Source organism: Pan paniscus, chromosome 7 (genome assembly GCF_029289425.2).
Source record: "Pan paniscus chromosome 7, NHGRI_mPanPan1-v2.0_pri, whole genome shotgun sequence".
NCBI lineage: Eukaryota > Metazoa > Chordata > Mammalia > Primates > Hominidae > Pan > Pan paniscus.
In genome coordinates this window covers 159,887,025-159,912,775 of record NC_073256.2, presented here as the reverse complement: position 1 = coordinate 159,912,775, position 25,751 = coordinate 159,887,025, and the positions used below count along the sequence as shown (strand labels likewise).

The following is a 25,751-nucleotide window of genomic DNA, read 5'->3' as shown; positions in this document are numbered from 1 at the left end:
CTAGGACCCTCTGCAGGGTCCCAACCTGTGCGGCCAGGGTGATTGGGGAGGGGTTGGAGACCCCCGGGAACTGGCCCTCACCATCATCTGGATGTTTCTGTAGTCAATGGAAACACAGCGGATGTAGGTGGGGGGCTCCCAGTAGGCGATGCCTTCCTCGTCCAGCTCACACCGTCGCAGGATGAGTCCTGGGGAGACCATCCCCTTCTCAGGTGGATGCCTGCTGCCTGGCCCAGGAATCCCACCCTTGGCCCCTGGCAGCAGACCTTCTGGATGGGACCCTGTGGCCCCCAGAAACAGGGACTCGCCCATGGCCTCACGCCGAGAGCAGAGTCCACGCAGGGACCTCGTTCCCTTCATCAACACATTTCCAGCTGCTACCTGCCCCAAGGACTCAGGACCTAGCAGGAGCTAAGCCTTCAGGAACCCCACTGCATGGAGGTGGAGATCTCGGCCGAGCAGGGCCTTCAGAGTTCAGCCATGACCTCCTTCGGAGCCCCTTCTAACCAACCCAGAGCCCTGGAGGGAGCCAGCACCCTGGGCCCCTGCCTGGCTGCATCCACAGGGCTACAGGGGCCTCAGCCTGGCCCAGAGACATGGGGGCAGCCTTGGGGTGCCGCTGGGCATTAAGGGGACAACAGCCTTAAACACGGCACACCCTGTGATACAGAGCTCACTCCCAGGACATCATCAGAGAAACAGGGACAGCTGAGTGTTTACAGGGTGGCGGCAGCCACAAAGAACTGTCACAGCCCTGACACCTGACAAGAGCCACAGGACTGGATGCAGATGCTGGTTTAGATGGGGCCAAAAATGAGCGGCACTGGGAGACCCTGCCACGCATGCAGACCAAAGGCCAGGGGAGGCACGCCACCGTGCGGCATTCACGTGCTTCTTTTTGCTTCTCAGCATTTGCAATCTGCTACCAAGAACATGCCCTGTTCTGTAATCAGAAGAGCGAGGGAGGAGCAGCAGCCGCAGCTGGCAACACAGCGCCCCTGCCGCCGTCCCCCACACCTCCCCACAGCAGCTCTGAGCAGAGGAACCCCAACTGCCCTCATCCTACAGATGAGAACACTGAGGCTCAGGGAGGTTAAGGCAGTTTCTGAATGTCACACAGCAAACAAGGGCAGAACCAGAGTTTGAACCCGGGCTCCCATCCTCTCTGCCTGCTGCCTGTCAGGGACATAAAGCACCTGCACTCCTTCAAAAAGGAGGAGCCAAGGAGGCCTGCCCCTGGTGCAGTGAGCCCTTCCCCGTGGAGCCCTGCTTTCTCCTTGAGGCTGGCATTCAACGGAGACCTCCTCTTCCTGTCCCCGCAAGCCCCGGGCAAGGGCATTCACTTCCCTGTGCCTCAGTTTCCCAGCTGTAAATGGTGGCGGCTTCTTGGGTTGCTTAGACTCCGTGGACATCTTGCGTTAGGGCTGAGCATGGGTGCCAGCCCCTAGCGAGTGCTCAGAACAGCAGCTGCCACAGAGTTCTCACACGGTGCCCTGGGCTCGCGGCCCCACCACCCTGCGCCAGCACACGCAGGCTGTCTGGGCTCCGTGTCTGGGCTGCCTCCCAGTGCCAACAGCACCTCAGCGTGGGCATCACCGTGAGGACAGGACGGGAGCCCCCATACACCACGTGCTCTCCAGCCCTCACCTGTGGCGTTGCGGGGACACCGGACGGCAGCCACCTCTCCCGCTGGGGTCTCCTTCCAGATCACAGCACCGAAGTTGTCCTCATCACAGATCTCATGGGGCTCTGCCAAGGGGCCCGGGACAGGGGTTCAGGAAGGGGTACTGAGAGCCGGCAGCTGGCTCTGGAAGGTGCAAGGCGCCTGGAGCAGGCATCATTATGAGGACAGGACGGGAGCCCCCAACACACCACGTGGGTGACAGCTGAGCCCGAGCCCGCCCGATCGCCATCAGCCCTCCCCAGAGCCCAGTCCAGGTGGAAGGGGCCTCACCGGGACACCGCTGGGTGCCGCACTGCCGGTACTCATCCTGGGGGCCCTGGCAGGCTGCTCCCCCGAAGAAGGGCCCAGAGCAGACACGCTCCCGTCGCTGGCTGCCAGCCCCACACGTGACGCTGCAACTGCCCCATGACGCCCAGGCCTGCCACTTGCCATCCACTGCAGGGCGTGGCCAGACACAGGGCACAGGCGACAAGGAGGGCAGGGTCCAGGAGCCACAGTGACAGGAGGACACAAAGACAGGGACCCACACAGAGCCATGCGGCAGTGAAACATAGGGACCCAGGGATGTGGGGCAGGAGGTCAAAGAAGGGAAATTCAGACCAGGAGAGGAGAAACCAGTCATCAGCCTGATACAAAATAAAGCAAACACCCCACATGCAGCCAACCCCACCACCCTCCACACCTCACTGTGCACCCCACTACCCCACGGCCACCCCACACTCCACTTCCCCACAGACACCCCAAGTCCCACTGTGCACCCCGCTACTCCACGGCCACCCCACACTCTGCTTCTCCACAGACACCCCAAGTCCCACTGTGCACTCCACTAATCCATGGCCACCCCACACTCCACTTCCCCATGGATACCCCAAGTCCCACTGTGCACCCCACTACTCCATGGCCACCCCACACTCCACTTCCCCATGGACACCCCAAGTCCCACTGTGCACCCCACTACTCCACAGTCACCCCACACTCCACTTCTCCACAGACACCCCAAGTCCCACTGTGCACCCCGCTACCCCATGGCCACACTCAACTTCCCCCACAGACACCCCAAGTCCCACTGTGCACCCCGCTACCCCACGGCCACCCCACCCTCCACTTCCCCATGGACACCCCAAGTCCCACTGTGCACCCCACTCCTCTCCCCATGGCCACCCCATGCCCCACTCTCCTCATGGCCACCCCACACCCCACAGTGCACCTCACTCACCCTGCAGCCACCCCATGCCCCGTTTCCCCCACAGCCACCCCAGACCCCACTGTGCACCCCACTCCCTCCTCAGTCACATGCCGGGGCCCATGGTTACCCCCACCCGCTGCGGGGCCTGTCCCCTTCCTAGAGGCTCCTGCTTGTTAGGTGCCCCCCGACCCCAGCCCGGCGCACCCCTGACCTGGGCACTGCTGCAGGAAGCAGTCTCGGGTCTCCACCCAGTGGCCCTGGCACTCCGCACCCCCGTAGGAAGGCCCGTTGCATTCACGCGTGCGCTGCTGTCGGCCCTGGGAGCAGCTGGCGGAGCAGGCGCTCCAGCTCGACCACTCGTTCCAGTTTCCATCCACTGCCCGGCCCGGGGGAGGAAGGAGACACAAAGTGGGCGTGAACACCCGGCACCCCAATGCCTGGCTTGGAATGTGGGTGTGAGCACCCTGGGTGCTACCGCCCCACACCCAGCCTGGGACATAGGTGAGAACACCCTGGGGGCCACCACCCACGGCCAGCCTGTGACATGGGTGAGAACACCCAGGCTGGGACACGGGTGAGTAAACCCTGGGGGCCACCACCCCACACCCAGCCTGTGACATGGGTGTGAACACCCTGGCTGGGACATGGGTGAGTAAACCCTGGGGGCCACCCACCCACACCCAGCCTGGGACATGGCGTGAACATCCAGCCTGGGATATGGGTGAGAAAACCCTAGAGGCCACCACCCCACACCCAGCCTGGGATATGGGTGGGAAATGCCCCAAGGTCACACCTCAGTCTGCTTCCTAAACCCAGTCTGAGGTTCCAACCTCTGAGCACCCTGAGGTGGGTCTGGAGTGGGCAAAGCTGGGCTCCTGGGCCTGGCCAGTGGCCCACTGTGACCTCCCCTTTCTTCCCTTCCTCCCTGCCCCTACGCCCTCCCTCTCACCTACCAGGGCACAGGGCAATGTTGCAGAACTTGGTTTGCTTCTCAGGGCCCTCACAGGGGTTGCCCCCAAACTGGGGGGGCCTGCAGGTGCGCGTGCGATCCCGAAAGCCACGGCCACAGGTGCTGGAGCAGAGGCTCCAGGGCGACCACTCATCCCAGGCACCATGCACTGCAGAGGGACGGAAGGTGCTGCTGCCCACTGCGGCCACCGCCCCCGCTGCCCTGGCCCCCCGCTGCCCTGGCAGTCCGCTGCCTCGGCCCCCCGCTGCCCTGGCCGTCCGCTGCCCCAGCCCAAGGTCCCACCCACCTGGGCACACGGCAGAGTTGTTGCACAGCCGCTGCTCGCGCAGGGGTCCGCTGCACTGCGTGCTGTAGGAGGAGGACACGCAGAAGCGCGTGCGGGTCTGCCAGCCCTCGCCGCAGGTGCTGGAGCACACGCTCCACGGGGACCACTCCTCGGCTGCTGGGTCACCTGCAGGCCCCACTACAGCGTCACAGGCCTGCCGCCCATGGGGCTGCAGTCAGACCGGGGCCAGACCCCGCAGCAGGAGGGCTGCCCTGCTGGGGAGCAGGCAGCGGGGCTGGGGCAGAGCCCCCGGGCCTTCAAACCAGGCTGATCTCAAGAACTGGCCATTTCCCCTACAAGGCTGGGAGCCCTGAGGGCCGGCCTGTGCCATCCCTGGGCCTCTGGGGTCTGGCCAGGGACAGGTTTCTTCACCTCACACCAGTTCCCCTAATGCCAGGCAGTCAGGAGACAAGAGCCCTGCACCTAAGGGTTTAGTCTAGTTATGGCATGTTATTCAAGTTACTACCCATAACTAGCTGCAATTGATAACTTACAGTATTTTCCCAAAGCCCTAGTCCCACCCACCCCCCTCCCGCCAGCTCACCGGTCTGGGGGGCTGGGAACCCAAACTGCTGCAGCTCGTCCCCCAGCTCCTCACGCCGCCGGGCATCTGTGGACCGCAGGGACTGGCTCCGGGAGCTGGTACGCCCAGCGGCTGCAGGACGGGCTCAGGTCAGCACAGGAGCGGTTCTTTGCCCCCGTCCTCTCTCTCTGTGGCCACAGTGCTCTGAGTTCGGCAGCACTGGGCCACCTGGCTCCACTGGGCAGCTGGGAGCCAGGGACCAGAGTGCCCAGCCTGGCACCAGCCCTCATCTGGTCACCAGGGGACCCTTCCTGTGGGTCCTGTCTCCCATACCCCGCGCCACCTCCCTCACTGCCTCCACCGCCCACAGGCCAGCGTTCACCTGCAGGACGGCTGCTCTCCCGTGCCTGGCACCCCAACAGCCCCCTGCCTCCCTCCCGCAGCCCAGCCGATGCCCCGGGGCCCTCCCCAGGCTCCTGAGAGGAGCTCTTCTCCCCAGGAAAGTTCACCAAGGAAAAAACAGCCCAAACAATGACAGTCTCATTACAACGTGATTTAACTTCATGGAAGCAGCTAAAAAATGCATGGGGTCATTAGAGAGCCTTATTACAGAAATACATTCTGGAGGCAGTATCCGGCTGGGGCAGGCGGGCTGGCTTGGCCAGAGGTCCCACAGCCAGCCTTCCGCGCACCCTCCAAAAACCCCGATCCACAAACTGGAAGAAAGCCCCAACTAGTCCCACCCAGCCCCAAGCACCACCCTCTTCGGGGCCCTCACCTCTGCTCCCCCGGCTAGGCCCCACTCCCACGGGCCAGCCCCCACTCCCACGGGCCAGCCCCGAGTTTAGGTCCTGCTTCTCAGAGCCCAGACCCATCCTATTCACTCTTCCTGCAGGCCCCGCCCAGCGTCTGCCAGGCCCAGGCCCAGGCCCCGCCCCTACCTGGTCCCGCCCCCAAGCCCCTCCCTCCACCGGCCGCTTCTGCTCGAGGCCCCGCCCCGCCCCCACGGGCCCCTCCTCTCCAGGGCCCCACCCCCCTCTCCTCCCTCACAGGCCCCGCCTCTCCAGGGCTCCGGCTCCGCCCCGCCCCGCCCGCACTCACGGCCGCAGGCCTCGCGGTTGCACTGGCGACCCTCCTCCAGCACCCCCTCGCAGCCGCCGCCCTCCACACCCGGCGCGGGCAGGCAGGTGCGCGTCCGCGTCTGGAGGCCTCCCCCGCAGTCCCGCGTGCATTCGCCCCACAGGGACCACAGCTTCCAGCCGCCTGGGGGAAACCAGAGGGCGGGGATCAGGGCAGGGCAGGGGCTTGTGGCCTGGACGGGTAAGTCATGGGGGTGCTAAGCCCGCCGAGGCCGGCCCGGGTGGGGAGGGGCCGCAGTGCCGGGGAAGGCCTGGCCTGGGAGGACCTGGGGGTCTGGTGTCTATCCAGCTCCCGGGCCCCCTGTGGAGAGCTCAGGTCACGTCTGAGCCTGAAGGGTCCCCGTGTGCCAGCCGCCACTGGGCAGGTTTGCTGCCAGGATGATGAAGGGATGACGACCTCCGCCCACCAGAGGGCTGCCTCACAGCACAGCGTCCTGATGGTAAGCAGAGGGTAGAGGGGCCTGGCCTCCAAGGCTCTCGTTCCTGGCACGCCTGGAAGCCCTCTCCAGGCTCCATCCAGTTTCTGGCCAGGCCCTGCTCATAAGAGCCTCAGTTTCCTCATGGGCTCAGCGGAGGGTCACCACTCTCATCACCAGGGCTCCACATTTCACACCCCAGCTGTGACCTGGAGCCGCTTCTTCACCCCACGCAGGTATACCAGTGGTGACCAAGGCCTCACACCTGGTGTCCAACCAGGGCCTCGAACCCAGGGCACAGCCTGACTGAGCCTGCCCTGGACCTGGCCAGCTGGCCACCCGAGGAGGGAGCCTGGGAAAAATGCCTGCAGGCGCCTCCCCGCCACGCCCCTGCCCTGACCCCAGCCACTCTGTTCAGCTTCTCTAGTGAGTCTTTCTCCATCCCTGCCCCGACAGTCCCCGCGGCCTTCATGGACCTGTGTTCCCCTAGCAAACCAGACCTCACACCCCAGGAGTCTCTGCTCCCGGGGGGTCCTCGTGCTGCCAAAAACACTTTGGGCTGCTTGGAGTGCCCATGGTCCTGGAGCACTGGGTAGCCATGGAGGAGCACAAAGCAGGAGAGGGCCACTGCCATCTGTGGGCCAGAGAGGGGCAGCAGCACCAGGGGGCCGGGAAGGGGCTGCCGCGTCCAGGCCTCCCGCTTGGGCCTCCTGCCCAGCACTCTGGGCTCATGTACACCCTGTGCAGCAGGGTCGGGCGACTTGGAAAGGGCATGCAGCCCTTGCCAAGTGCTGCTCCTGGCTATGGTGGCGAGGAGACAGCTGGCGGCCACCACGAGGGGACCCACCATGGAGCTGGGGCCGCTGCCACTGGGGAACACTGGGGATCCAGCAGCTCGATCCCAGGTACAGCAGGGGAGGCCCCAGGGGCAGCAATCAGGCCAAGCACAGGCCACCCCGACCCACCAGAAGGGCCCCACGGCCTCTTGGAGCCTCAGGAAAGGGGCCCTGCCTCCCTCAGTGGGAGTGTGGACTGCAGGAGACCCCAGGGTAGCTCCAGCCGCCAGATTCCCCCAGTGGCCCCACCACCCACTGGCCTCACTCCCATCATTTACAACATGAGGATAATGGCTGACCTCCCAGGACTGACCAGTGGGAAGTCAAACAGCAAAAAAGGATGTGGAGAGGACAGTGTGTGGCATTGTCACTTGGGTCAGAGTTGACTCCTGGGGCCCCACTTTGATTTTCAGCAAACTCAGTGTCCAGCCAGAGTGCCCCCCACCCTGCCCCACTTCCCCACACCTATGCCAGGAATGGCCAGCAGGGGGTGCCAGGGGCATGGGGATGAGACCCAGGAGAGGGACTTGACCCACCACAGCTGTGGGAGGCCTCATTCTCCCTGGTGGGGTCCATAGGGTGGGAGGAGTCTTCCAGGCCCCCACACCTGCTGCAGAACCCTCTTCCTTCACTCACAGAGCCATACTCCCACAGGTCCCAGAGAGGAGAGCACCTGGCTGAGGGTGCACAGCAGTTGAGCTGCCTCCTCCATAGCGTGCTTAGCCCGTGCCATGCCAGGGGAGGTGGGGGACTCAGCACGGCCTCCAGGGCACAAGGGCGGGACAGGGTGGCACCTGCCCACAGCACAGGAACAGGTGACAGGCCCTTCGTGGCTGCCCTGTCACATGCCCTAACTCAGGACAAGGAGAGGAACCTGGACTTGAACTGGTGGTCAGATTCCAAACGCCCCCATCCCCCAGACTAAGGCCTCCTGCCAGGACTGTATGGGGCCCAGGTGCTCCGGGCCTCAGTGGTCTCATCTGCTGAAGGCATCCCACCACCCCGATTCTGAGGCAAAGGCACAGACGGGGTCCTAAGAGGTGGGCCTGACAATGGGTCAGGGTGGCACGTCCTGCGGCACCCCCCTCGCCGTCCCAGCCCAGCCCCCACGCGGAAGCCTGAGTGACGTGGAAACTGGCAGTGGGCGGGAGACAGAGGGTGTCCAAGCCAGGCTCATCGGAGGATGCCACTCGGTTCCCATGGCAACTGCTGCAGCATGCAGCCTTTCAGGATAGACCCAGGTTAGGCCTCAGCTGCCAAAACACCCACTCATTTCAGGGCTGGTTACCTTGGTGACCCAGGTGGTGAGGATGTGGTAGGGGGAGAAAGGGCGGGGGCACATCAGGAGAGGCTTCGGAGGGGCGGGACACTGGCCCAGAGGATGGATCACCCTGCCCCCACAAACCAAGCCTGACCCTGGTCACATACTGAACCCTGACTTTGGACCCATGCTGAGCCCTGATCCAGGTCACAAGCTGACCCTGGACGCATACTGAGTCTCGATTCTAGTCACACACTGATTCCTGACCCTGGTCACATATTGAGCCTTGATCCTTATCACAGACTGACCTCTGATCCTGGGCACAGAATTCCTGATCCTGTTACATACTGAGCCCTGATCCCAGCCACAGACTGATCCCCCATCTTGGTCACACTCCTGCTACTAATGAACACTGAGAAAATGGTAGCTGCTATTTTTATTCTTGTTTTGTTTTTGATGTGTGTCCCCTCACTTAGCTGACACTCAGTAAATGTTTGTCTAGTGAATGTATCAATGCCAGGATGGAGCCCCTGGGGTCCGCAGTGCAGGGTGCAGAGGTGTTCAAGCCACCCTTCGCTGGGTGGCCACAGTGTGTCTGAGCTGGGTGGACAGTGAGGGGCAGCAGAGGAGCAGCAAGCAGGCTGGGGGGTGGGCTGCCCCTCCAGGACCGGAAAGAAACCGCCTTTCTTCCCCCACTCAATGCCGGCTCTGTCTGGAAGCCTCATTTCCATCTCATTAAGGGGATGAATAGAGCCAATTAACGGCCCCAGGCAGCCTGGCCACCCAGGGGAGAGGGTGCTTGGTGAGAGGCCTCCTGGTGTCCTTCCCACCCTGGCGCCCCAGACTGGAGGCTGTGAGCTCCCCACAGCCCGCACCCCGACTTGGCTGGGATGGGGGTGCGGGGGAGCACAGGGGGCGTCCCTCCCTCCAGCTGGGCCTCCCTAGCTTCCGGGCTGTTCCCTGGAGGAGAGCTGTGCACTTCTGTCTGTCGCCAGCAGAGGTCTCCCGAGTCCAGCAGGTCGGGCAGCATCGGGGCTGGAGGGTCAGTTCTGCCATTCCCGCCCTGCTCTGCCACCAGGTCCCAGGCACCCACAGCGTGCCCGAGGGATGACCCCACCTCCAGCCCAGGCTCCAAGTTAGGGTCTGTCTTGGGGCACCAGACTCCTCTGAGACCTAGACCAGGGCCCCCTGCACGGACGTGGAAGGGAGGGCCCCGGAGGGCGGATGGGGCGCCCGGTGGCCTGACTTAGCCCACCTGCTGCCAGCCGCTCCTACTGGCGGTGCCCAAGTGGCTGGTCCCCCTTCCTCCCGCCACAGAGGCGGGCACCAGCAGATCTCAGGATGGGGCTGAGAAGCTGAGCCCACCATCCGGCAGGCCACTTCCCAGGTGAGCTAAGAGCGAGGAGCCTCTTGGGGCAGCGGGGCTCCCCGAAACCTGTCAAGCCTCCATCTCCTTAAAGCCTCACGTAGGCCCTGCTAGCAGGTACTGTCCCGTCTCCAACTCTCAGGAGGGAAACTGAGGCTCCCTGAGCTGGCCGAGTCTTGTTGCTTCCTTTTCTTGATCAGGCAGGTGCTCCTTGGCCTGAGAATGGTGCCCTGTTTACAAGCCTGAAAGCCCAGGGCCCATCCCGGAGACCTTGGACAAGTCTCTGCCCGCCGCCCGGGCCCTGACCCCGGTTGTCTGCTGCCAGCTCCACGTCCTTTCTCCCCATCTTTCTGGGAAGTGGAACCAAAACACAGCGCCCTGACTCTCAGCCTCTCTCGCAGCCAGGCGGGCGTGGGGTGCGTTCTGGCTCTGAGCGGAGGAGGTGAAGGGCTGAGGGCATGGTGGGCCCAGCATATCATTCCCATGGGGCCCCATCCTGCCATCCCCATCTGAAATGGGTGTTGTCTGTGATGGGGACTGAAGCTTTCTTGTTTTCTAGATTTTTCTAAATTGGCCCTTGTGCAAAAAGAGTGGCTCCCCTGTCCAAGCCAGAAACCCCTGACAGTGGAGACCTTGGCACCTTCCCAAGCCCCTCGGTGCTTCCTGTCACGGTGAGACTACCTGGAGTCCCAAACTCCACTCCAATCCTGACTCCCCTCCAAATTCCAGCCCAGGCTTTGCCGCTCCCTCTGCCCCTGCACACCCCAGACAGGCCTCCAGATGCCTCTTCCCAGGACTTCCGGGGCTCCTGGGGTTGGGGCTGAGCCTGTGTCTCCAACAGCCTCGAGAGTGAGTGTGGGGTCACTGGGCAGGTGGGCCTGGGCTGAGCCTGACTCACCCTGGAGGCAGGGCAGGGAGGGGGAGGTCACCCCATCTCCGTGGCCGGTCACAGCCCCTCGGCCAGCAGTAAGCCTCCCACACCCCTGCAGGATCCAGGAGCCCAACGGAATGTGTGGGTTCACACTCCACACCCAGTTCCAGCCCAGCCTCCCATACCCACTCCCTGTGGGCACACAGAGGATGCACACAGGGACACACAGGGATATACACTCAAGGACACACAGGCACACAGACCACACATAGGGACGCAGGGACACACACACAGGGACACACACCACAGAGGGACACACACACAGGGACACATACACTAAATTGGCCCTTGTGCAAAAGGAGTGGCTCCCCTGTCCCTCCTTGTGCAAAAAATGGCTCCACACACACCACACGGGGACACATAGGGACACACACACACACACACAGGAGGACACACACACTTGCTCCCAGGCCCCAGGACGCTGCTTTTTCATGATCTTCCATGTCGCTCGTGCAATAAAATTCTTTAATTAAAACATGAATATTTAAAACAACCCTTGAGAGAAATGGCCCCACTCACCCTAGGCGGAAAAATGCAAAGGGAGGCAGTGGGGAGGAAGTGATGAGGGCCAGAGAGAGCCGGCAGGAGAGGGGCCTGACAGCCTGGGGGGCGGTGGGGCGTGGGGCAGCGCGAGGTGGAGGGGAACAGTTGCTTGGCCTGAGGAGTGTTTGCAGAGTCTGACGCGTGACGTGGCCATGTGGCACTTGGACAGGCTGTGCGGGGGGCAGGGCTGAAAATGGGCCACGGGCTGGCCTGGGCTGCCTGCTTGCTCCTGCACTTGGCTGTGTGTTGCCTGCTAGGGACATCGACGGATGGACAAGCCTGTCCCAGTGTCCCTGGGGCCCACAGCGAGGGCACAACGCTCCCTGGGCACAGGTCTCAGCTGGCAGGATCTGGGGTCAACTCTGCCTCCGCTCAGCTGTGTGTCTTCTGAATGGTCACCTGCCTGTCTGGTCCTCATGCCACCCCATCCCCCCACGCACACGCACGTGCACACACAGAGACATACACACACGCATACATTCACACACGCACTCATTCACACACATGCATGTGCATGCACTCACATTCACACACAGGCACGCACACATTCACACACACGCACGTGCACACACACGCACTCGCATTCACACACATGGGCATATACACACATTCACACACATGCACACACATGCACGTGCATACACACACTCATTCACACATGCATGTGCACACACATTCACACATGCACGTGCACATACACACTCCCACATTCACACACATGCATGTGCACACACATTTACATTCATACATGCACGTGCACACACACATTCACTCATCTGCACGTGCACACATTCACACACATGCACACACACATCTGCACACGCACACACACATTCACACACATGCATGTGTGCACACACACACACATGCACGTGCACACACACGCAGTCGCATTCACACGCACGTGCATATACACATTCACACACGTGCACACACATGCACGTGCACACACACATTCACACATGCACGTGCATACACACTCACATTCACGCACGTGCACACATTCACACGTGCACGTGCACATACACACTCCCATTCACACACATGCACGTGCACATACACAGTCCCACATTCACACACATGCATGTGCACATACACACTCCCATTCACACACATGCACGTGCACATACACACTCCCACATTCACACACATGCATGTACACACACATTTACATTCACACATGCACACGCGCACACACACTCACCTGCACGTGTACACACATTCATACACATGCACATGCACACACATTCGCACATGCACACGTGCAGACACATTCACACACATGCATGCGTGCACACACATTCACATTCACAGATACACATGCACACATTCACACATGCACATGTGCAGACACATTCACACACATGCACACACGCACAGCTCTGAGCAGAGCTCACTGCAGACGCCCTAGTGTTACCACTCGATGGCAGCGTCAAGGGGCTCTGCCATCAGCCTGCCACTTACAAGCTGTGTGGCCCTGGCTGCTGCCTTAACATGTCTGTGCCTGATTTTCTCCAACGTGGACTGACTGAGTGCCTGCTGCTCCCAGGTACTGTTCTACACGTTGGGGGGCACGTCAGGGAACTGGCAATGCCTGCTTTGTGCTGCTTACATCCTGGCCTGGACAGTCAGAAGTGGACACAACAAATAAGGGAAATTATGCAGTGTGTTGAGAGGTGACACATGTGTGCAGAGACAGAGGCAGGATAAAGGGTCAGAGAGTGGGCCCAGAGCTGCTGCCATTTTCAACAGGACAGTCAGGGTAGCCTGCAATGAAAGGTCACATGTGCGTGAGGACTGGAAGGCGGGAGCCCTGCGGGTCTCTAGGGAAGACTGTTCCTGGCAGAGGGAACAGCTGTGTGAAGGCCCTGAGGCAGAGCGTGCCTCCACAGGAGTCTATCTCCCGTGCAGGTGCCTCTGGCACAAAGTAAACACTCAATAAATGACTATTACTACTGAGATCACTTTTGCTCCTGTGGTCCTGGAAGCATCAGGGCCTTCTGGGCACAGAGCATGGGCACTAGGGTCCGAACTGTCTCTGGGCCTGGGAGACGACATTCCACCCCATCCTGCACAAGATGACAAGCTCCCTGCTTCATGTTGCCAGCAGCCGAGTCAATATGCCCTCTAGCCGTCTTTCCACAAAACCAACGGCCCCTGCCCCACAGCCTTTACCTGTGTTCTGTCAAAATCGCTGCACAGAGCCCAGCCTCGATACATACATTCACACCGTGCATGCATGTGGCACACACACGCACATGCGTAATGTACTGCACACACGTGCGCACACACACACACACGCACCCATACTTACATGGGGGCACCCACACCACATATATGCATGAGCACATATGCACACACGTATGCCATGCATGCAAACATGTGCACATGCCACACTTGCACACACACATGCATGAACCCACATGCACACACAACACACTTGCATGAATGCATGCGTGAACACACATCCTCCCACCTCTTTCTGAGCACCACCTCCAAACATTCCCTTTCTCAGAATCTCCGTGCACACCTCAAGCTGCTCGAATATCCCTGCCTCCAGTCTGTCTCTGCTCCCTGAGCCCTCTAGAGTCTCCCTGCCTAAGAATACGCGAGGATATTGATATTTCATCGTCAACATCGCTTCTGCTTAGAAACACTTCACCCCAGTTCTCATTCATCAGGGCAATCTAGGAAACAAGATATTTTTACCCTTCCTGTTTTAAAGACGAGGGGCCTGAGGGGATGAGAGAGCTGATGGAATTGGCCCAGGGACACACGACAAGCCAGGTCAGGCTGGGATTTGAACCCAGGCCCTGGGGCTCTGCAAAAGTGGCTCAGAAGCTATTTTCAAGCATCCATTGCCCCACCCTGGCCCTGTCCTGGTGCTCCAGGTGTCAGAGCTGCTGGTTCACATGACACTGCCAGCTGGCTGCCTCACAGGCAGCTCACACTCAAGTCCCACTCTGACCTCCAGATCTTCTTCTCCCCTGCAACCCCCAGCCCCACTTCCTCAACTCAGCTGACATCCTCATTTCTGGTGGGACACCTGGGAGGGGTTCCCTGCCCATGTCCACATCCTTTCATCAGTAAGTCGATCATCAGCTGCACCCCAAGGCCCTCCTCTTCCCTCCCACTGCTGCTGCTGCGTCCTGACCAGGCCAGTGGCAGTCCCCTCCTGAATGCCGGCACCGGCTGCCAGCCCGTCCCAGGCTTCCCCTCAGGGCTGACATCTCTTCTGCACTCACAGCCCAACCATCTGGCTCTTCTGCCCAAAGCCCTGCTAAGGCCCTTGGGTTCCCAAGATAATGTGGGATCTCCACAGGAGGCCCGACCACCTTACACCATAGGGTGCCTGCACTCAGTAGGTGCCCAGTGAGGAGTGAAGCTCGGCGCTCCCTCCGACACCCACGTCACACAGTGCCCCAGCCTCTCCACGCGTCACATGCGTCTGTCCCCCCAGCTCTTTCCAACAAGCTCCACGCTGTTCCGAGCACTATTAGGAATGGCAGAGCTGCTGCCCCCTGATGCTGCTAACGACCAGCTCTTCAGTAGTGGGTGTAATCTTGGGCCGGGCCCCTGAGACCCATCAATTGGAGGAAAACGCTCTGCAAAGGAGTTGGTATTCTGCCAAGGAAGGAACCAAGGCTTCGAGGGGTGAAGTGACCAGGAGTGGCAGACCAAGATGCACGGCCAGGTGTGCCTGTGACCACTGGGCCCAGTCCTCCTGCAGCCTCCCACCTCCCAAACCATCCACCGCCCCACCTCTACTCCCTGAAAGAGCCCTCCATACTCTACTTCATTCTCTCCCCAGTCCCCCTGACACTCATCCCTGCCACACCACAGAAGCCGCCCTCACCAAGGCCACAGTGACCTCCACTTTGCCTGGTGGGGGCTTGGTCCTCAGCCCCTCCCACCCAGCCGCTGGCGGCACCTGACGCAGCTGAGGTGCCCACCTGTCCTGAGACAGCATGACCACTTGGCTTCCTGGCCCCCCACTGCCCAGGGGCGCTGCCCCCCTCCTCCTCGGGCCACTGGAGGGCTGGGCCGAGCCTCACGCCTGTGCTTCCTTCCTCTGGCCCCTCTCTAGCCCCACTCACGGCCTCACAGAGGCTTCTTATCTGGGATCTATGGCCCCGTGTTGTGGGTAGAACCATGCTCCAGCATAAATGGCTTCCTTTGTAGCCCTGCGTAGCCTATTTTGTGCCTTTAAACACAAAATTCTGAGGAGAAGTCCATAGGCCTCACTGGCCCCAGAGAAGTCAAGGCCCCTGGGTACCCCTAAGGGTCCCATTGCCCCAAGATGGCCCTCCAGCCTCGAGTACACAGCCCAGCCTCACCCCCAAACACCCGATGTACGCAGTCAGCCCCTGCCTGGCATTGCAAACGCAAACCCCTCCAATCCCCCAATCTTCCCAGATGCTAACACCAAAACCCTGGGCTTCCTTTTCTTTCTTGCACGTCACCCATCAGCAAGGGGTCTCCATGCCCTAGGTGTGTACGGGACCCATCTCCTGCACTGAGGCCCACGGGGCCTCCACAGGGCTCTACCCCGAGGACGCTGCTCCTGCGCACGCTCCTGTCTCATGAGCAGGAAAAGCCAGTGTCCCAGAGGCTGGCAGTCCCACAGGACTGGCCCCTGCCCCTCTGTGCTCTCCGGGCACAAAGCCACCCAGGCCTCGCCACTTGCCGTTCTCTCTTCCTGGCATGAGGTTCCCCCACCTCTCGCAGAGCTTTGAACAAGGTCCCTCATCCTCGCAGCCTCCCTGACCTCCAGGTACAATGGCAACCCTGCCATGAGGGGCCAGCCCTGCCCGGTTCTAGTGCAAGGCTCTCATCACTGCCCGAGGCCTGGCTGCTCGTGTCTTCGTGCTTAGGGCCTTCCTCTCTCCCTTACGCAGCTGCCTGAGAGCAGGGCTCTGGAGGGTTTTCACTGCTGCAGCCGTGGCCCCAGCACCTAGAGCGCGTGGCAGATGTGATTCATCCACCGAGAGCATACTCAACCTGAAACCTCATCTCCTGACCACGTCTCCACAGAGCCCACCTGCCGACCCTTCCACACAGCCCGAGTCCCCAGGACCATCATCCAGCCCCAGAGGCTCCTGCAGTCCCCAGCCTCAGGCCGCTGCAGCCTCTGGCCCATTAAAGTTGTCCTGCCGGAGAGAAAGGGCGGGCCCTCTCCCAGCTAGGAGGATGACCCTTTCCCATCCTGGAGGGAATTAGGCCTTCAATGCTCAACCAGCACCCGCCGTGTGCCCGGGCTGGCCCTGCACACCTACAGTGACCTTCACTCTTACTCTGTGCACGGGTGGATGGAGCAGGCGCCTGGGAGGGTGCCAGGGTACACACTCCCCAGACAGCGGTCCTAGCAGGGCAGCACTGCGGAAGAAGACCCTGGCCCACCTCATGCCCACCCACCTCCACCTGCCCGCCCACCTCTTCTGTCCGCCCACTTCCCCCCATCCGCCAGCCTCCCCTGTCTGCCCACCTCCCCCTATATGCCCACCTCCCCTGTCCGAAGGTTTCCCCGCCAGTCACTCACCTGTGGCGCCGTGCCCGCCCCGGTCCTGGGTCAGGCTGGTGAGGCAGTTTTCAGGGCCACCAGCCACCGCATCTCTCAAGCAGACATCCCCACGGGGGGGCAGGGGTCCCGCGGCAGGGCCGCCCGCCTCTCCGCCCAGGCAGGCGCAGGGGGTCTGCATGATCCCGCAGGGGTGCGAGCTGCGGCTACCGGCCAGACACGCGTCCAGCCAGCGGCACAGCATCTGGCAGGCGGCACGGCTGGGGTTGCGGTTCCCCACCACCAGGTACTCCACGGAGAAGTCGTCGGTGGGGCCCGGCGGCCCGGCCCGGGGCCGGAGTCCGTCGTGCTGGGGCGGCTGCTGGCGCCGCATCTGCAGGAACTGCTTGCTGGCCTGCAGGAAGGCCAGGGGTGCGGAGGGGTCGCAGAGCCGCAGCACCTCGTCGAAGCTCTCCACGCCCAGGTAGGTGCGCGTGGACTCGAGGAAGGAGTCGAACTGGTAGGTGCGCACGCGGCCGGGGCCGCTGCAGGGCACGGGCGCCTTGGCCACCTTCATGTAGAGAGTGTAGCGCCGCGGGTCCGGGTTGCGTAGCGTCCAGGAGCAGCGCGAGGCGTTGGCCGGGAACACGGCGGCCGCGGAGAAGTAGCCGAAGAACTTTCCCTGCACCAGCGTGGCGCACGGCTCGGGCCCGGGCCCCGCGTCTGCTCCGGCGGCCGCCCGCGCGCGGCGTCCCAGCAGCAGCAGCAGCAGCAGCAGCGGGGCGAGGATCCAGACGGGGCCCGGGGCGGCGGCCTGGCCCCTCATCCTAGCTCGCGGGGCCGCCGGGGTTCCGCGGGCTGGGCAGGCAGGCGCGGACCAGGTCTTGACATGCCAGGGTCCGGCGGCGGGCAGGGCCGGCCCGGTGGGGGCAGGGAGGCGGGGCAAGGGTGGGATGGGAGAGGGCCCCGCTTCAGGTGACAGAGAGGGCAGCAACGGCTTCTAAAGTCCAGGGCCCTGGTGCCAGCCTGTGGCCACCAGCAGCAGCTGGAAGAGAAAGAGCAGACGGTCAGAGTGAGCACCTGGGGAGACGTGGGCTCTGGGCATGGGGGTGAGCTCTCTCAGAGGAGGCAGCTTAGCCTGCTACCAACGAGGGCAGGAGGACTTTGGGCCGCAGACACAGGCCCTGGCACCCTCCCAGGCACCTGCTCCGTCCACCTGTCTGTCTGCCACTCACCAATGTGACCACCTGCAGGGGCAGCGGCCCAGCTTGGGGAACAAAGTACCTCCGCCTCCACCCAAGCCTGAGCAGGGAGGGGCTGGCAGTCCACCTGGGGCTTTTGGTGGTACCCCTTTGCCCACGCAGCCTGGCGTGGCTCCCGGGGGCCCTGGCCTGCCTGCCCACTCGCTCACCACGCTCTGCGTGGCTGCCCCTCTGTGAGTGGAGGGTGTAGCTCTCTCAGGCTCTGTCTTTCCTGCTGACCTTGGTCCCTCCTCTCTAACCTTCCTCCTTCCCAGGAAGATTCTGCAAACCCCGTGGGAAGGGAAGTGGGCCCGGAGCACAGGAGAAAGGTTACTCGGGCCATTCCCCAGCCTCCCGTCTGGCCCCCGAGCCCTTTCTAAAGGCTTGGGGAGCAGGAAGGGGGTGCAGAGCCTCAATAGCAATGACTGGATCTTTGGGGTGAGGGGAGTTCAGATTTGGTGCCCCCCCAAGACTGCCCTCTGCAGCCTCCAGCGGCCTGTGCCCAGCTGGTGCTCCTGCCAGGAAGCTCTCTTTCGGCCCTCCCACGTGTGCCCTCGTGCCCTAAAGCTACAGGCACAGGGCCTGGGGAGGGATGGAGGGGGGATGGAGCCACCAGGAGCCACCTCACCTCTGCCCTTCCTCTGCAAGGCTAGCATTACTTCCTATCATTCATGATGGGAAAACTGAGACACAGAGAGAATCCATAATTTACCCGTCACAGTGAGTGGGTCGGAGAACCCATACGTGAGCCCCAGGCTGACCCTAAATTTGTGCCACCAGGAGACACCTCCCAGCTCCAGGAGAGGGCCCAGGTTGAGTGACTGCCCACTCACAGCACCACGGGTGAGCAGAGGTACAGCGAAGGCCCTGGATCGGGGGCTGCCCTGGGCCCAGCGGGCATCCACCTCGCTGTGGACCTTGGCAAGTTCCTTCTGCCTACAGACCTCAGTCTCCTCACCACCCCCAAGGCCTCTGGCCAGGCCGTCCATCCCACCCAGCAGTTGAGCCAGTGCGGGAGGGAGGGGAGCTGTAGCCAGTCCCCCTCCCCCAGGCCACCCGGCCTCCTGGTGGGGATGCCTCCGCTCTGCTGACCGCGCAAATGCCGGTCGCCCGCCCACGGGACTTGCCGCTTCCTGCTGCCCGGGCCCAGCTGGCTGGCAACACAAGGTCGGTCACTGCTCTGCAGTCCCCTCCTGGCGTCCTTCCTGCACAGCCTTGTAGGCAGAGCAGGGAGCTGGGCCCAGGCAGCCTCGAGGTCTGGCCCCAGCCTGAGCAGAGGCTCTGAGCCCATGGGAGCCAGGAGGCCGGAGGCTGGACTCGGGCTGTGCTCCTGACTGCACAGTGGCCTCGGACACATCTCTCACCATAAAGCCTCGGTTTCTCCATCTGTAAAGTGGGATGGGCACCCCACTGCTCTCAACAAGAGATTAAGAGCTGGGTGGGGGAATTTTAGCCAGGGGGGTGCAGGAAGTGCTCCCAGCAGGGGGAGGAAACTGACTGGGGCTTCTGGATCTGGGAACAGACATGGCCCAACCTGGCCCTCTGTGGTCTCATTCCTGGCAAACATTCTGGGCTCCCAAGAGAAAATTTTTTTTAAAAGGGACAAACCTACAAAACAATCTTCCCATCCTGGCGCATTCGTGGCAGACCTGGGAAGATGCTGCCATGTCCCCTGCCTCCTGGAAGCCCTCCTCCAGTCCTGCCCCCAGACACGCTTGGCTGGGTGGGCTTGGACAAGGCATGGAAAAGCCGGGCTGTCCTGGGCGCCCCCTCACCATCTCATGGAGACGAGCAGCTGTGGGCAGGTCCCACAGCCAGAAGGCCTCCCCAGCCTCACCTTGCGCTACAGTCCCGGGGTGAGCCCAGTCCTGGGTGAGTGTCGGCAGAGCCTGGCAGAGTGCCAGTCCCACCTGGTGCTGACCCCACGTGGCCTTGACTCCTCCACAGGTCAGCCAGCCTCACTGCCCCATATGCCCCTCCAAGTGCCAAGGAGGCCCCAGGCAATCCTGTTAGCCCTGACCCCGAGTTGGTGTCACCCCCAGATGCACCACCTTCACCCCAGAGGGACCCGCACAGCTCAAGATGCCAAGGCCCACCTTTCCCCTCCTCATCCCAGGCCCTGGCAGCTCCACCCCATAGCCTTCCCAGGGCGGGGCAGGTTCTAGGGGCCTGCGGTGCCAGGAGCAGGCACAGGAGCTGGGGTGTACAAGGACCAGCCTCTGTGGGCCTGCGGCCGGGCACGGAGTCTAGGGCCTCGGTCATCCCACCTGGAAACTGGTACAGCCTGGCAGCCTGGAAGGGGAGCACAGCCTCATAAGCCCAGCTGGCCACGACGCGGCTGGTGTCCGCAACGCCGTGTGGACTGTGCAGGCCTGGGAGGGGTGTCCCAGGACAGGCTCCAGCTTGGTGAGAAAACACGGAAGAGTCCATCCCAGGTTCACAGGGAGATAGGATGTGTGCCAGGCACTCTGTCACTGAGGCACCCTGTTACAGATCCATTTGACAGATGGGCATGCTGAGGTCCACAGAGGGGCCATGCCTTGGTGGAGGCTCACAGCCGGTACCGGGCACCTGAGCCTAGAATGCAGCTCAGGCCTGCGGGTCACCGCCCATGCTCTCTGCACAGCACGGCCCAGCATGGCCCCAGAGCAGGTGGACGAGGGCCTACCCCTGCCACTGTCCCCGGGCCCTTGAGAGCTGAGCCGAGTGGAGGCCTCCTGGCATCCCCTAGGGCCCTGGTATCACTGGTCGCCCCTCATTGTCACCAGCTGACTCCACGCCTTGAACCCTCTTAGGGTATGAGGCCCACCCTGTAGGCAAGAGGTGGCAGAGGGGATCAGAAGCAGCCAGTGCCCCTATCAGAACCGCCCCTTAGAAGGGCCACCCTGGCAGCGCTGGGGTCACCCTGGGGTGATGGCGAGGGAGTGGCATGAGGGCCAGGAGTGGCCATGGGGAAGGAGAGTGCTCAGGAGGTGGAAGGGGGAGGCCCCAGGACCAGCCAGGCATGGAAGGTGCACACGGCCCACTTCTGGCCTGGAGAGGGAGGAGGGAGGAGGTACCTTCAGGGAGAGGGGCTAAGGGCCAGGCAGCGCAACTGCCCAGTGCCCTGGCAGGGACCTGGGGCCTCGGCAGACTGTCTTGGGGCCAGGAGATGGCCCAGAAGTGTCCATCCCTGGGATTCTTAAACCTTGAAGCCCTGGGCTTCCACAGGAGGGACCACAGGGGCCATCAGCAAGTCAGGGGGGTGTGGGGAGAGAGGGCTCAGGTTACTTCCCGGCTCCCCAGCATCCCCTAGAACATCTCTGACTGAGCTGCTCCCCGCCCAGGCCTTGGGAGAGGCCATATTGGCCGGAAGGCTGGCCCGGCTGATATGAATTTGAGACCCACAGTACTGGCCCAAACCTGCCTTTTCTGGCTGGGCCACTGGGCAATGCTGGGCAGGAGCCCAGGCCGTTGTCTTGGCTGATGACCCCTGAGCCTGCCAGTGGGCACGGGCCTCCCCACCTGCCACACTCACCCCCTGCCCTGCCCCCAGCAGACCCACCCATCCCTGAGCCAGCCGAGGTCTCCTGCACCCCACCTGCCCGCCACCCTCCAACGGGGCCACCCCGGAGCCTTCTCACACCAAGGCAGGCCCAGGCGGGCAGAGAGCTGGCCAAGGCCGGGGGCGACCAGGGACCATCTCTTCAGGCTCCTGTCCCCCCGACGCCAGGCCCCAGCCGGGCACTGCAGCCCAGGTCACATGGCTGCAGTGTTGGCCGACAGTCTAGCTGAGATGGGGTGGGGCGTGCAGGGGAGACTCCTGATCCCTCCTGGCACCCAGGGTGGCATCCAGGAGGCGTCAGCGCCTGAGTGGGGCCCTGAGGATGAGTGGGTCCCTCTGCCTGCTGGGGGCAGGGGTGGGCCTGTGTAGTGTCTGGGCCAGGAGGAAGGTCAATGTGGACAGGGTCACAGGAGACTTCCAGAGAGCAAATGGGGGAGGGGCTGGTGGCCTCTGCTGAGATGTGGAGGGGGAGAAGCAGATGTGTGTCAATGTGTGCACAAGTGCATGTGTGCATACGTGTGTGCCTGTGTGTGCCCGTGCATATGTGTGTGCATGTGTTCCTGTGTGCCTGTGAGTGTGCATATGTGAGCATGAACACACACATGCGACACATTTGTACAAGGCCACGTGGCTGTGGGACAGCCTGGGCTTCGTGCTGTACTTGCTGAGATGTGAGGGCAGCGGGGACAGAGACGGGGCTGGGAGAGGAGGGTGTGCCCCAGAGGGTGCGTTTAGCCAGAACCACACACAGTCACAGCCTTGGAGAAAGGGGTCCAGGCCTGAGCCAACAATGGCTCCACCCTGGGGCAGCTGCTGTGGTATCTGCACAGCTGTACCTCTGGCCTCGGCTCCCCTGGGCTGGCTCACCCTCCTCCCCTCGGCCACACCAGCTCCCAGGTCCCCTCGGTTGGGAGGATCCCCTGGGAGCCCTGGGGGTTGGACCTGGCCCTGGTCCCTCAAAATCCATGCTCCGTGCTTCTCCGTCAGATGCCTTGATTTCCCCAGCAGGCTTTTCCAGCCTCATCCTCCAAAGGCGTGTTCCATGCAGCAGTCAGGGACCCTGAAGGTTGAGGCCGGGCTGACCCCTGAGCCCACCCCATGCCAGGCCTCCACTATGAGGACAGAAAGCTCCGGGCATCCAGGCAACAGGTGACAGGGTGGGAGAGGCTCATGGGTTGCCCCCATTGCTGGGGGACCAGTGTGGGCGCTGGCCACTCCTGTCTTTAAGTGTTACAATTTAATGGCAAAACTGTCACCAACTCTCTTGCAGAGAAGTGGGCGATTGTCTTGGTCCCCGAACCACAGGCCACTTCTCTGGTCATTGGTTTCCATATCTCCACCTGGATAACAGCAGCTCCCGTTACCCACTGCCCCTCAGCTTCCCAAGGACAGTGACCAATTACCAGCAAAGCCCTCACAGGTTCCTGCCTTTCTCATCACCTTCTCCAGGGTCAAACTGCCCTTGTTGTCAGGAAGTTCTTTCTGGTGTCTAGCCCCCATCCCTTCTGCTGCAGAGGAGGCTGGCCAGCTTCTGCGAGGTGGCCTCAGGGAGGGCGGGGGGTGCCACTGGTCTCTGGGCAGAGGTGACAGGGTGAGGGCTTGGGCTGGCAGACAGGGGACCCAGAGAGGTGGGGCAGCAGGAGCTAGCCACGCTGGGCCGGGAAGCAGAGTTGGGAGCCACAGCGTGGGGAAGAGGGCACCAACGTTCACTACACACTGACCGCAGGCCAGCAACGGGCCTGAGATGATATACGAACCCCTCCTTCAATCTCACAGCTTCTGCATGAGGTGGGCAAGGCAGTAACCCCCATCACAGACACCCTCAGATGAGAGGCACCACACCCGCCTCCCGCCGCCATCCTGGGCCTGTGCAGACTGCACACACGCACCCCACCCTGCCACCAGGCCTGGGTTCCAATCACACCCTGCACCTCGGTTTCCCCACCATCCAACCCGGGGCAGTGGATGCTGTCCAAGGCCCTTCTCTCAGGGGCACTGGGGCTCCTCCATGAGGCTCGGCACCCCATGCCCGCTCTGGGTCCAGTCCACACTGGACAGACCCGACCCTGGGCCCAGGCCTCCTGCGTCCCCTCCCCGCCCACCCTAGGCCACCAATGGCATCCCCAGACACCAGCCACAAAAGGCACTCTGTTGTCCTGCCGGCCCTCTGAACAGTGCCCGCCTGTGTGTCCTGAGAAAAGGCTGCACGGGGGGAGGGGCGGGGTGGGCGCCCTCGTCACTGACTGCCCAGGGGGCTGGGAGGCAGACGGCTGGCCTTCCCCGCTCAGGGTGCCCACGGCCCCCATTCAAGCGGCCTGGTACCGGAAGCAGAGGCAGCACGGTCCCCCGCCTGTGAGGTCCTGGCAGGGCCCCTGACATGGGCCCAGGACAACTTATTTGGGTGTCTCAGGGGTTCAGAGCCATAAGAAGTGGGCCAGAGAGTCGGGGACTAGCCAAGTCGAGGAGGGGGTGCCGAGATAGCCTCCCCCCGACAGGGTGACCCCCAGATGCCACCTGTCCTACCCCAGCTTGTGCCAACCACACCCCCACTGGTCAACCTGCAGGGTAGCTAGGCCTGCCCGTAGAGAGCCTAGGTCACGTGCCACCCACAGCAGAGGCAGGCCAGGGAAGCCTCTCTTAAGGGTGGGCAGGGCTGCCAGCAGGGTCGGACCCCCTGGGGGTGCGCCCCCAAGGGTGTGGGAGCCCACCATGTTCACAGAGCCTGCCAGGCCCAGCCCCACCCAGCTGCCTGGGCACAGGGGTGCCCAAAGAATCTGGCCAGAGCTGCTGGCCGGGAGAGAAAGACCCTTCTTACAGAGACCACTGTGGGGCTGAGGCAGAAGGGGCCCCGTCCTGTGCCAAGCTCCGCTCTGGCCGGCCCCATGCTCTGCCCTGGCACACAGACCTTCATCTGACCCCCCACCTGCAGAAGGCAAGGTGATCACAGCCTGCAGTTCCCCAGACATGGATACAGGCCCAGAGGGACTGACCGGCCCCTAGTGACTCCAGGGGAAGATAGGAGCTGTGTTACCCCTCATCCTACCCAACTGTCCCAGACCACCTTGGCCCAGCGTCAGAGGCCAGCTTTCCAACGGCCCTCAGGTTCCGGGCCTCACTGCATCTCCCGTAGTCTAGGGCTCATCACCCCAAGCCACCTGCAGGCCCTAAAGATGCTCCCCGTGCTGAAGCTCCTCTGTCCCCGCCCTGCTGCACTGAGGTTCCAGGCACACCCCGGGGCCGGTCCGAGGCCAGAGTGAGGAGGGCTACCTTGCCTAGAAGTTGCCCTCGAAGGCAGGGCTGCCCACCAGGCTGGTGAGCCCCTAGCAACAGTATGGGGACCTGAAGAGGAGGCTGCACTCAGCCTGGACTCCAAAGTGGCTGGTCTCCTGGCTCGAGGACCCCTGAGAGGAGGCTGTATCCCGGGAGCAGGCCCCAACCCAGGCCTCCACCCCACCACGGCGGGCAGGCCTGCGGTGTTACGGTTATGTGGCAATGGGGAGGAACAGCTGCAGCCAGGGCCCAGCATTTGGGAGGAGCGAGACTGAGGGAGAGAGTAGGTGTGTCCAGTAGGTGAGCAGCCTCGGCGCAAGGAGGGGCTAGAGGATGCAGGTGTGGCCGTGTGTGCTGCACATATGTGTGCATGTGTCCGTGTGGTGAGTACAGGTGAAAGCTGTGCAGGTGTGAGTGGTGTGTGTGTGTGAGCGAGTGTGGGGAACAGAATGTGCATGTTCCAGCTGAGTCGCACACGTGAGTGTGCACGTGGCATGTGTGCTTCGGGGGGGTGAGGAAGTGTGTGCATGTGCAGGGTGTGTGCATGCTCCTTTTGTGAGTTATTACAAGTGTGTGTGCACACTGTTCAAGGGCTGTGTGCACATGCGTGTGTGCAGGTGTATGTGAGCAAGTGTGTGCGCACAGAGTGAGTTGCCAGCATTGGGTCTGCATACGTCTTTCAGGTGTGCGAGGGGCAAGGCGGGTCTATGTGTGCATGTGGGCGCGCTGTGGTGGAGAGGAAGGCTTTCTGGAGGAGCTGCCCGTGAGATCTGGAATGGGCACAGGGACAGGCTCTCTGGGGCTGGGGAACAGGGAGGGGGTGCAGAGTGCAGGGGCCCTTCTCCTCCTCCCTGAATCCCATTCCTTTTCCCCGGGGCTCTGAAATCCCATTGAAATGCGTTCCTCTGGGGTGGCCGTTACCCCCGAGCTGGAACTGGGGCCTCACCAAGACTTGCCTGGACAGCCCTACCCTCCCCGGCACTACACAGGCGCTACCCTGGACGCTCTGGCACTCTCCA

At 62.5% G+C, this 25,751-nt stretch overlaps 1 protein-coding gene across 13 annotated transcripts in view; it reads right to left on the bottom strand.

The window, feature by feature from the left end:
- ADGRB1 (adhesion G protein-coupled receptor B1) overlaps positions 1-25,751 on the bottom strand; it is a 97,121-nt gene that overhangs the window by 65,085 nt on the left and 6,285 nt on the right. For 11 of the 13 annotated variants that reach the window (XM_055117036.2, XM_055117037.2, XM_055117033.2 and 8 more), the window contains exons 2-10: positions 16,720-17,722; positions 5,790-5,951; positions 4,710-4,820; positions 4,127-4,291; positions 3,825-3,988; positions 3,082-3,256; positions 1,955-2,119; positions 1,648-1,749; positions 82-188 (exon numbers count right to left, since the gene is read on the bottom strand). In XM_055117036.2, coding sequence (XP_054973011.2) covers positions 82-188; positions 1,648-1,749; positions 1,955-2,119; positions 3,082-3,256; positions 3,825-3,988; positions 4,127-4,291; positions 4,710-4,820; positions 5,790-5,951; positions 16,720-17,503 — 1,935 coding nt within the window. In that variant the 5' untranslated portion in view covers positions 17,504-17,722. Of the gene's footprint in view, positions 1-81; positions 189-1,647; positions 1,750-1,954; positions 2,120-3,081; positions 3,257-3,823; positions 3,989-4,126; positions 4,292-4,709; positions 4,821-5,789; positions 5,952-16,719; positions 17,723-25,751 lie in introns of all 13 variants that reach the window. The other 2 variants (XM_055117043.3, XM_034966742.3) reach the window with 1 other exon arrangement.